At 34.6% G+C, this 11,043-nt stretch overlaps 2 protein-coding genes across 5 annotated transcripts; one reads left to right on the top strand and one right to left on the bottom strand.

The window, feature by feature from the left end:
* Window positions 1–69: 69 nt before the first annotated feature.
* LOC123867551 (PCI domain-containing protein 2 homolog) lies at window positions 70–3,277 on the bottom strand. 4 transcript variants are annotated; one of them, XM_045909637.1, is made up of 4 exons: window positions 3,257–3,277; window positions 2,541–2,832; window positions 1,840–2,008; window positions 70–997 (listed from the first exon to the last, which is right to left on the bottom strand). In XM_045909637.1, exons 2-4 carry the CDS (start codon window positions 2,748–2,750, stop codon window positions 192–194), a joined length of 1,185 nt encoding a protein of 394 aa, XP_045765593.1. In that variant the 5' UTR covers window positions 2,751–2,832; window positions 3,257–3,277; the 3' UTR covers window positions 70–191. The 4 variants fall into 4 exon arrangements, with proteins under 4 accessions (XP_045765593.1, XP_045765594.1, XP_045765591.1 ...); XM_045909638.1 differs by having other exon boundaries at window positions 3,261–3,277; XM_045909635.1 differs by lacking the exon at window positions 3,257–3,277 and adding an exon at window positions 2,907–3,237.
* Window positions 3,278–5,296: 2,019 nt separating this feature from the next.
* LOC123867548 (MKI67 FHA domain-interacting nucleolar phosphoprotein-like) lies at window positions 5,297–9,114 on the top strand. The gene is made up of 8 exons (XM_045909631.1): window positions 5,297–5,458; window positions 5,542–5,691; window positions 6,557–6,734; window positions 7,121–7,221; window positions 7,437–7,498; window positions 7,718–8,287; window positions 8,356–8,465; window positions 8,988–9,114. The coding sequence occupies exons 1-8, from the start codon at window positions 5,378–5,380 to the stop codon at window positions 9,071–9,073; spliced, it is 1,338 nt and encodes a 445-aa protein (XP_045765587.1). The 5' UTR covers window positions 5,297–5,377; the 3' UTR covers window positions 9,074–9,114.
* The last annotated feature ends 1,929 nt before the right edge of the window (window positions 9,115–11,043 follow it).

Raw genomic sequence — 11,043 nt, 5'->3', positions numbered from 1 at the left:
GCATAGGAAGTCTTTCCATAATAATTAATTTACTTATAATACAAGGTTCCAATTAAATTAAAAAGTTACTAGAATTAATTAATGTTTATTTTAGAAAAAATTGGTTGGATGGAACATAAGCACAGGAACAGATTATTTTTAACAGAAAGATTAAAAATAGGTTACAGAAAATAGGTACATTACGGGAAACATTAAAGACTAGAGAGTGGAGGAAATGCATTTTGTTTGCTTACAACAACTTTCTTATATTGGTATGAAATGTATCCCTTAATTTTTCCCTCATATATTAAGTTTGCTACAATACACTGCGTTTCATCAGAGTCTACATGCTCTTGTCCCACCATTTGTAGAGCTGCTTGAAAACTGGCTATATCTATTTGATGATTGTTCTCCACAAGGTAAACTTGCCGGAATAGATTCCTGTATGCTATAATTTTTAACTTCTCAACAATTAAGTAAATGCCAGCACTGATGAAAAAAGATTCATGTTGCTCCATAATTTTATCAATTCCTCTTAAATCCCCATTTTTAACCATGGTTATCAAGTCCAAGAACTGCAACAGGTCATATTTTTTCAACAAATTTTCTGTTGGCATATATCCAAGCAACATTTTTACTGGTATCAAATATGTCAAAATAAGTCTTTTATTTTTATGACTTTCCTTATGGCAATTTTGGAAGGCGAAAGACAGATAGTCATCTGCAGCACTGTACTCAGAATCGAACATTGCTTTTCGGCCCACAAAATATCTGTATGTTACTTGTTGCGCCAGTGGGAATTGGTCCCAGAGCGGGGAAGAGTCGATAGCTCGTATGAGTGGCCTGCACAAATGTAATTTGTTGATCCGAAAATATACTTTAAGAAGTTGGTTGACAAGGTATAACATACCCAGTCTCTTTGTTTCTTCATCTGATGTTCGATTGTCAGCAGCACAAACTCTGAAGCATGAAAGTAGACTTTCAGCAGCCTTTTCTAAGATCTTGCCCTCACTTTGTGCTGGAAAAAAATTGTTTGTTATAAGCTTATTTATGCTATTCCTCATTGCAGGTCCCTTCTAATAATAGTAGAGGGGTTTTGACACAATGAAATAGACAGATTAAAAAAAAATCCATAAGGTCAACTTGGGTCAAACATCTAGAAGGCAAGTCCATACACTACACAGGGCTTCTTGCAGTCAATATCAGCGCTACGTTTTTTATTGTAATATCGGTACAACAGTTATCGATTTATAGTTTCATGAGATTTATTCATATTATTCAGAAAGATTATGGTGAGTGGTTTTTGAAATGTATTTTGAACCAATTTACTGCATGGATTCCTCAAAAACTGCTCTAGGTATTTCATTAATTTGGTGTCCTATTTTTTTAATCTAAATGGGAATAGTGAGGAACCCGAGGTAACAATTAAAAGCCGATGTTAAATACCTTTTATGTGCTACCTACTATGGCATCGCGCAACTTAGGTATAATGATTTATAGGTTACACTTGAAGCCTCATCAATCTATGTGTATACTTAAAACATTAAAAAATGTTAACATAAAAACGGCCATTAATTTTTCATTCTTGTTATTTTGTATAATATAATGGCTCTTAGTAGTGCCACACCAGCACAATGCACTTCACCAATGTCGCGTAGAATGGAAGAACCACAGAAGGGATTAATTTTTTATTAGAATTGTGTAATACACTGCTGTCATCAACATCAACAAATACATATCCACTGCTGGACCGGAGTCTCTTGTAAAACTTCTAGACAACTCCTTACAACTCTATTAAATCACTTATAAATAATTTATAAGTGATTTAATAGTGACTAATGAACACATAATAAACCTTACTTGTGAATGCTTCAGCTTTCTGTGCAACAAGCCTTAGATCCAAGCATACAGTATACATGAGCGGCAAACACCAGTTTTGCTCTTTTAGGTTCTGCAGTATCTTCACAGTCGCCACCACACACTGACTTTGGTGACTGTACGCTTCTAAATATTCCTTGTCATAGAGGGCCTGCAATGATGTAACATTTAGTTTATGAGTTTGTAGTTAATATGAAATAGCATTGGTGCTAAACTATCCCTTTCCTCTATCTAGCTAGATACTATCTAGCAATGCATGATGTGATTTATAATACTTTTCCAAAGAAAATATAAAAAATTAGACTATACTTTGACAAAAGGTTTTATAAGTCTTTGTTAAGTACCTATAAAGTCACCATGATCCAAACATCATAGTCGCTGATCATTTCTGTGTTGGAGACATTGCACATAGAAACTTAGTTTTTATCCATACTTCCATACTTATATATTATAAATGTGAGTGTCTGCCTGTCTGCTAGCTTTTCATGGCCCATCCGCTTAACCCATCTTGACGAAATTTGGTACAGAGATAGCTTGTATTCATCCCGGGGCAGGACATAGGCTACGTTTTATCCCGGAGTATCAAAGAGTTCCCACGCGTTTATGAAAGACCTAAATCTGGCCCTCAGGGGCTCTTAGTCCAAGACTTTTGAGATTGAAGCAGAATTTAATAAAAAACTAACCTTCACACATAACAAATGACAAATAATCACTTCATCAAGCGGTGCTACACAATTGCCTTCAACTAGCGAGGCGATATCACTAGAGCGAAGGTTGTTATTGCCAACATGTGCATCTCTGAGAGATAAAAGCTGTGAAAGCTCTTCTCCTTGAAAAAGCCTATACATTCTCTCCACAGTTTGGATATAATAATTAAGACTACCGGTCGCCATTGTCACAATTTCTGAAGCACTTTTTACGTATCTGGCCTGTATCTGAATAAAACTTTTCCTTTATCAAACACCACCGGCTATTCTAGAAAAGATAATATTATAATGAACATAAATATGTTCCTTGGACCAGTAAACTGATGATGATGATGCTGATACCAGTAAACTGAGCAGCACCGACCAGAAAGAAAGCTGACCAGTGCCGAACTGCCGGGATTACCACAGACGAGTGCCGAATTACTAGTCTGTCCAAGCCCCAAGTTACAAGGAACCACCAGGCACCAGCCACCAAGGAACTGGCAGGAACTGGTCTGCCGTTATCCTATATGTTATTGGTCTGTGCGTCTGTCTTTGTCTGTGCCACAGGTCTGTGCCACTATTTGGCCACTATCCACTGATATTTATTATTTACAAAGTACTCTGTGCTCTGGCCTCTGACTCACAGAATACGTCTTAAATGTATAATATGAAATTGTAGTGGGTTTTTTTTTGTTTTTGTGTTGTTTTACCTACTGGTGTTTTTGGTGGTGTAGACTACAGGCCCATGTTCAAAAATGGATGGGTCATATGAACCACCAGGTGACGTATACAGGACGATATAAGAGCATAAAATAATAAGATTCAGCACTATGCCGTCACTTGTAAGCTGTCCAACAGAGTGCTGGTGAGAATTCAAAAGTGCAGGTAGAGTGAGTACATTTTGGTCATATATTTTTGTACGGCATTTTTACCATCGATAGATCCATGAAAAATAATAAGAAAGCGCGCAGTGCCGTAAAAAAATGGTGCGCCACAAAGTCAGTAATTTTTTTGATTTTCTGACAATTGCCGGGGTAAATTTGGTCATTTAATTCTGTACGGCACTAGTTTCATACTGTTTCAATACAGCCTCTAATCCATTATTCCGCAACGCCGTACAAAAATCATGCGACAAGGGGAAAAAATTGAGGGTAGCAACCCCCTTTCTTTCCGTGGTCCGGGGGGTGATTTGAAACAACATAAAATTAATTTATTTTGAAAGTGTTTTATGCATAGATAATATTTTTTTACATGCCGTACATTTTCGTTGGTCCAAAGGTTTGTAGGGGATGTGGATATTATATACACACCCGTTCACTTCAGTTAGACGGCATAGTGATTTTATCATATTATCAATTGTTCTCTTCAAAAATATGTTAATGCCGTACAGTATCAGATGGCCATAAAGTACTACACCCTTAAAATGGTAACGTCATTTTCATTAGCCTAAAAGATATGGTCTGCATTAAAATGTACGGCATATTTTTTTCCTAATTTATTTATCTTAATACTATTTAAAACAAGGGAAAAGCGTAGAAAATTGCTATATTTTATTAATCTATGAATATTTAAACTTTTGCAATAATTTGAAAAATTTCAGTTTTTGTATTTCTCTATAATTTTTTTTAGAACAGTTTTTTTTGAACGGCAATACTATACAACAATAGTATTTTACACTATCATGTTAAAAAAAAAGTTGCCGTACAGAGTCAAATGATTTTACAGCTTTAAAAATCAAGTATACCATGAAATTAAGATAATTATTGATACACATTCAAATGAACACAAATTTTTTGACGGCATTATTTTTAATAGTACTTTTGAGTGCTAGATAATGTTTTGGAATCAAAGCCGTACTTTTTCAAATCACCCCCCGGACCACGGAAAGAGAGGGGGTTGCTACCCTCAATTTTTTCCCCTTGTCGCATGATTTTTGTACGGCGTTGCGGAATAATGGATTAGAGGCTGTATTGAAACAGTATGAAACTAGTGCCGTACAGAATTAAATGACCAAATTTACCCCGGAAAAGGTCAGAAAATCAAACAATTTACTGACTTTGTGGCGCACCATTTTTTTACGGCACTGCGCGCTTTCTTATTATTTTTCATGGATCTATCGATGGTAAAAATGCCGTACAAAAATATATGACCAAAATGTACTCACTCTACCTGCACTTTTGAATTCTCACCAGCACTCTGTTGGACAGCTTACAAGTGACGGCATAGTGCTGAATCTTATTATTTTATGCTCTTATATCGTCCTGTATACGTCACCTGGTGGTTCATATGACCCATCCATTTTTCAACATGGGCCTGTAGTCTAGTGGACTTGTATTGTAAATAAAGAATAAAGTTACAGACTTGACATTGACTAATCTGTGTAAAGTCGTCAGACGAGAGAAGAAAGAAAAAAAAACATTTTTTTTTCTCTCTCGTCTGGCTTTACACAGATTAGCCAATGTCAAGTTTGTAGTTATTTACAAGATAGGGAAACTATATAGTTAATTATGGACTTCGTCTGTGCCGGCGCTCACCGACACACGCGCTTCGCTCTTTTAAAGCGCTTCCCAGTCAGTTCCACCACCAAAAACACCAGTAAAATACAAAACCAGCCATTTATAACAAAAAAAAAAACACTCCAAAAAAGCACCACACGCGCGCCAGCAAACGCCAACACAGACGAAGTCCTAAAAAAACATTGTAGTATCCATGAATTCCTAAATAAAACGTTTGATTACATACTCTTTGGTATCCTGTATTGTCTAATCTGTGTCTATGGTTATTTTATTTGTCTTGTCCCTTCGATTAAAATAATTAAATTTTTATCGAAAATGGATGAAAGTGTTGCTTTAGATTCTTCTAAACAAAAAGATTTTGTGAAATCTGTACGAGGCTTGAAGAAATTACTTAAGGTTTGTTGGTTTAGCACAAAATAGAACCACGAACTTGTAACCGATTTGAGGTTATATTTTTACATCTGTAATATTTTTTTTAGAAGGATAAGAAACCTGAGACTGAAGTAATAAAAGATGAAACTAAAGTAATAAAAGATAAAGCCAATGCAGTCAGAAAGGAAGGGAAAGTGAAAAAAAGTAAAAGTCGAGGTTTAGTGTATTTATCACATATTCCACATGGCTTTTATGAGGTTAGTTAAGAAAGCTCTATGCTTTGAAGTCACTATAAATTCTACTTAAATTTGGTTAAGCTATGTTCTTACTCTGTATCCTTTTACCGGCCAGTGAAAGGTTTATTAGGTTAGTATATTTATTACTTCCCTCATGACTCCCAAACTATGCAATAGATTTTATTAAAAGACTTGTGTCAGTACATGCCATGACACATATAACAAGGCTGCTGAAATAAAAATATTGAAATTATGAAAACATTATCTACATACTAATATTATAAATGCAAAAGTGTCTATCTGCATATGTAGGCCTTTTCATACATAGGCTAAGTACCCTATGTATGAAAAGGTAGCAGGCATCCACTAATCCCAGAAAATCAATGAGTTCCCACAGGATTTGTAAAAACCTAAATCAAATGTTTTTACTAAATGAAGCCTATGACTTTATTGACGGCCTCCCTGGCGCAATGGTAAGAGCTGTAGTCTTATTCGTGGGAGGGCCCAGGTTCGTTTCCCAGCATGAGGTTGGAATTTTGTAATTTCTGGTCTGGTCTGGTGGAAGGCTTCGGCCGTGGCTAGTTACCGCCCTAATGGCAAAGCCGTGCAGCCAAGCGATTTAGCATTCTGTTTTGATGCTGTGTAGAAACCAAAGGAATATGGGTTTAATGAAAACTGTCATATCCCGCCCAGGTTAGCCCACTTCCATCTTAGATTGCATCATCACTTGCCAGTTGAGATTGCAGTTAAAGGCTGACTTTTATCTGAATAAAAAAATATACTTATAAATACTTAACCCAGGGTGGTAGTTTTAACATCAGTTCAGTGTTTTCTTTTTTGACCTTTGTCTAGTAGATATTCATGGAACCTGTTTGTAAAATTCCAGCAACAAATGACTGAATACTTCAAACAGTTTGGAGTAGTCACTAATGCTCGAGTGATAAGGTCGCGGCGCACAGGCAACTCAAAGGGCTTTGCCTTTGTTGAGTTCAAAGAACCTGCTGTTGCAGAAATTGTGGCTGAGACTATGAATAATTATCTTATGGGAAAAAGATTAATTAAAGGTAATGTATCATTCTGAGAGGAGACATGCTCATAGTAACCCATGAGTGGGCTGGACTATGATGATGATGATGAATGTATCTATTTTAAGTCACTAGTATATAGTAGGTGTAGTAGTGTATAGTGGTCATGGTGGTGGTGGAGGGACATCATCTAGTTGTGACAAAAAATATCAATCAATTGCAATTGAGCAACATTGACCCTAGCTGGTCCCGTGCTGGTGCACTGCTAGTGGCAAAATGCCCTATTAATGTCTATTCTCTCTTTGAACCTTGTGCACACCACTGGTCATGAATCATGATGTCTACAGTCATAGTGTTGTGTATAAAGTACAAGTAATATACATTGTTTTAAGAAAAACATAAATGAGCAATTTGTATGTTTACAGCTGCATATGTCCCACCTAATAAGCAAAGGAAAAGTGCTCAGAGAAAAAAATGGAATTCACAAAAGAACCCATCAAGTGATGAAAGATTAATGTTCAAAAAGGTGTGTATTTTAACTCTTGTTAATATTATGTCTTCAACTAATATGAATTATAATATACTTATTATAGGCTCACTAGTTAAACCCTACCACACTTTGCTGTGGTGCAGTCTGATATTATTAGCGAAATAAATGATTTCCATTCCTGTGAAAAAAATTCATTGTGAATTCAGGATAAAAAGTACATAAAACTTTTATAATAATGTAAATATTTTCAGAAACACAATGCTGATAAAACTGATGATGAAGAGTTAAAAATAGCAAAAAAGCTACTATCAAAGTGAGTTTTGTATGTCTTAGTAGTAAAAACCATATATTTTAAACAGTTGATCCGCTTGGCATTCACATGGGGCCTATCTTTCCAATGAACACATTTTGATGTCACTTGGTTGAACGTGTTAGATAAAATTTTGTAATAAATATACACATTGCATTGTATAATGAAGGCATTTGGTCAGCAAACATTACTTGACAATTTAATTTTGTTTGAATGTTTCAGTTTATCCAAAACTAAGCAGAAACTGAGTGACCTTGGTATTAACTATGATTTCTTCAAGCCAGTTGATGTTCCAGAAGCTTTGAAAGATAATGTAGATGAGATTATTCCACAAACAGAAGTTAAACCTAAGTCTGAAGAAAAAGTAAAGGTAATGAAATCTGAACCTGAAGCAATAAAGCTTGATGTAAACACAAATAAAAGAAAGAATAAGCAAATTGGGAATAAAGAATCATCTAACACTAGCGAAACTTTAGTCAAAAAAAAATTAGTTAAAAGTGACCAAGGTAAGCAGAAACAAAGTCAGGAAGGAAACAACAAAATGAATAAAAAACAGCAAAACAAACAACAAAAAGAAAAGGAACAGAAATCACAGAAAGCAGAAGTAAAAAAGGGACCTGCGAATTATGTGAGCATTAAGAAATCTGATGATAGTGACAGTAGTATTGATTTTGATTCTGATGAATTTGAGAAGATTATTGAAAGGGAAAATGATGATGAATTATCATCTGGTGATGAAAGTGAATCAGAAGGTGAAGAAATACAAGAGATAACCAAAACAGTTCGTAAGAAGTAAGTTACATTTGAATACCTATAATGGACAGACAAAATAATGGTTAATAATAAATATTCATTTTCAGGACTGCTAAGGGCTCTAAAAATAAGGGGATTGGTGTCAATATCAACAAGCAAAAGAAAGATGACAAAGAAAACTTAAAAACCCATTCAGTAAAAAGGAAACCCGCTCAAAGTATGTTTAAAAAGTTTATACATAATAATAACTAATATGGCACTGACGACCAAAAACTGACGATCTTAGAATTTGAGAGTGCTTAAAACGCTGACTGTTTTGACATTGTTGGATGAACATTGGACAAAACTTAAAAAATCAGAATAATAATGACGTTCTTAACGTATAATGCTTTGCAGTATTCGGCCGAGTATTTTAAAGCGTACATATTAGTTAATTATTATGGAAATTTTAAAAAAACTGGCACTTAAAACCCTTTCATATAGGTATCGTAATTTTTAAGTTTGTTTGGTCCCTGATTTATTATAAGTGTTCTGGTTGACTGAAATGGCTTGTGGGGTAGGAATAAGATGCGATTGATGCGTGCAGTATGGTAGGATATTCAATTCGTTGATTTGTAGTTAAATGTTACCCTACCCGCCATCCGCGCCTTGCTACTGAGTCATTTCTGTGAAACAGTTTACCTATTATGAAATAGTAACCCTTATTAAATAAATTAAAAAAACAACAATCTTATTTCAGGTGCGCCAATTACTGCTAAAAAGGCAAAATTTGAAAAGCATAACAGCAAAAGGCCTCTGAACCAAGTGATCAAGAAACGAAAATAATACTTTTCTTTTCCTTTGATTGTTTTATAAAAAAATTTAGAAATAAAACTTAAGAGGAAAACCTATGCGAATGACATTGACGATTTCCCCTTCAAACTAGCAATTTTGACATGTCATGACCCTCTATTGACAATTAATCAAGCAGACATTTCAATCTGCGAAATTTACGCGGACTTTTAGTATTTTGACGTAGGAGGGTAAAAGATCCAGTACATGAACGAATAAGGACTACCCTGACTTTGACCTAAAATTAAGATATATGAGAATCGTTCTATATATAATTTTTATATTTTTTTTTATCTGTGTCTATACACAGTAGGTATACACTCTTAAATTATTTAAATATCAAAAACGCAAAAAAATGCGTGGTATTAATTATTATAAATTATTTTATTTAACAAAAGGATAAATTGCCAGTAAATGAACTGGGAATTTCAGTGAATGAACGAACTCTATCTAGTGCATAAACTCTCGATTCCTATTAATAAATTCTTAAGTATATTTTCGCCTTGGAATTTTAAAAAAAATGTCAGATTTTCAGTTTTTGACTTATTGTATATTTTTTTCTACATTTTGCGCGATAAATCAAAAACTATTTTACATAATAATAATAAATAAAACCTGTTTTAGAAGACTGCAAGTTACAATAGAGCCGCTTGGAACAATTTTTTTTGCTGTTTCTTCTGGTAATATTCACAATGCAGAAATAATAATCATCATGGTGTTTAGATGGTTTGCGCCAAATTATAAAAATTTTTTTTAGTAAAAGTAGTTAACTATTCTTATTTGCTCATAAACGCAACGAGGAAATACAGCTTCCACATATAAAAATTTGAGTCCAGGCCTTGCTGTTAGCTGCTAATGGGTTCTCAAAGTAGCCCGAGTATGCTTGTTTTACTGGGCACAAAAGGAAAGAATAAAAGGAGCTTACCCAGTACATCTTAAAAGATCCGTTATAGATACATGCATCCTGCCATGCCTTACCTATGCCAGCCAAACATGGGTCCAGACAAAGAATATAAAAAGAAATAGTGACTTGCTAAAGGGCGATGGCAAGGTGCATAAATTAAGCAAAAAATATTCAAAGTGAGAATTGAAGACATAAGAAAAAAGACAAAGCCTACAGACACCTTGAGACATGCCCTAAAACTGAAATGCAAATGGTCATATTGTATCGATTTTTACAGATGAAAGAAAGACAGGTAGGTAGACCGAAGACGCGTTGGTCTAATGCTATTGTGCAAATCGCGAGAGAAAATTAGCTTGATAGTACCAAAGACAGAGAGAAATGGGGATACCCAAGAGGGATCCATATCCAAGAAAGCAGAATACCAGAATAAATATAAAAAAAATTCAAAAGAAAAATAAAACCGACTTCAAAATCACAAACACTAAAAAGTAAAAAATAATTTAAGTTATTGTGGTTTTTGAAGTCGGTTTTATTTTTATTTTGAAAATTTTTTATTTCAAAATTTTTAGTGGCCCCACTGTACTATAATAATATGCCATGCCCAGCTAAAACCCTACTGTTTACTAAGCAATTACACTGATCGCGAGCAATTTGCTCTTATCCATTGAGGAGTTCTGTTCTCCATCTCAGAAGATATTCATCAGAACTTCATCAAATTTATATGGGACCACCTGCAAAGTATACCTAGCTTTTCAAAAAAAATAAAAATCCAGATCGGTCCAGGCGTCTTTGAGCAATCGGTGAACATACATTAAAAAAAAAATTGAATTTGCTCTTATCCATTGAGGAGTTCTGTTCTCCATCTTCAAAGATATTCATCAGATCTTTACCAAATTTATATGGGACCACTTGCAAAGTATACCCTATCAAACAAAAAAAAAAACCAAATCGGTCCAGGCGTCTTTGAGTAATCGGGGAACATACATAAAAAAAAAAGATACCAACGAATTCAGAACCTCTTCCTTTTTTTAAAGTCGGTTAAAAATATACTAAGATTTAC

Source organism: Maniola jurtina, chromosome 8, assembly GCF_905333055.1.
Source record: "Maniola jurtina chromosome 8, ilManJurt1.1, whole genome shotgun sequence".
NCBI lineage: Eukaryota > Metazoa > Arthropoda > Insecta > Lepidoptera > Nymphalidae > Maniola > Maniola jurtina.
The sequence above is the reverse complement of the archived record's forward strand: the minus strand, read 5'-3'. Positions and strand labels throughout refer to the sequence as shown.

Excerpts from the sequence above, each read along its gene's own strand:
- LOC123867551 (XM_045909637.1), bottom strand. The coding sequence starts at position 2,750 with ATGGCGACCGGTAGTCTTAATTATTATATCCAAACTGTGGAGAGAATG. Across the intron at positions 2,009-2,540 it reads GTCATTTGTTATGTGTGAAG|GCCCTCTATGACAAGGAATA; the intron begins GTTAGTTTTTTA and ends ACATCATTGCAG. Across the intron at positions 998-1,839 it reads GAAAGCTGAAGCATTCACAA|CACAAAGTGAGGGCAAGATC; the intron begins GTAAGGTTTATT and ends ATTTTTTTCCAG.
- LOC123867548 (XM_045909631.1), top strand. The coding sequence starts at position 5,378 with ATGGATGAAAGTGTTGCTTTAGATTCTTCTAAACAAAAAGATTTTGTG. Across the intron at positions 5,692-6,556 it reads TTCCACATGGCTTTTATGAG|CAACAAATGACTGAATACTT; the intron begins GTTAGTTAAGAA and ends GTAAAATTCCAG. Across the intron at positions 8,466-8,987 it reads AAAAAGGAAACCCGCTCAAA|GTGCGCCAATTACTGCTAAA; the intron begins GTATGTTTAAAA and ends ATCTTATTTCAG.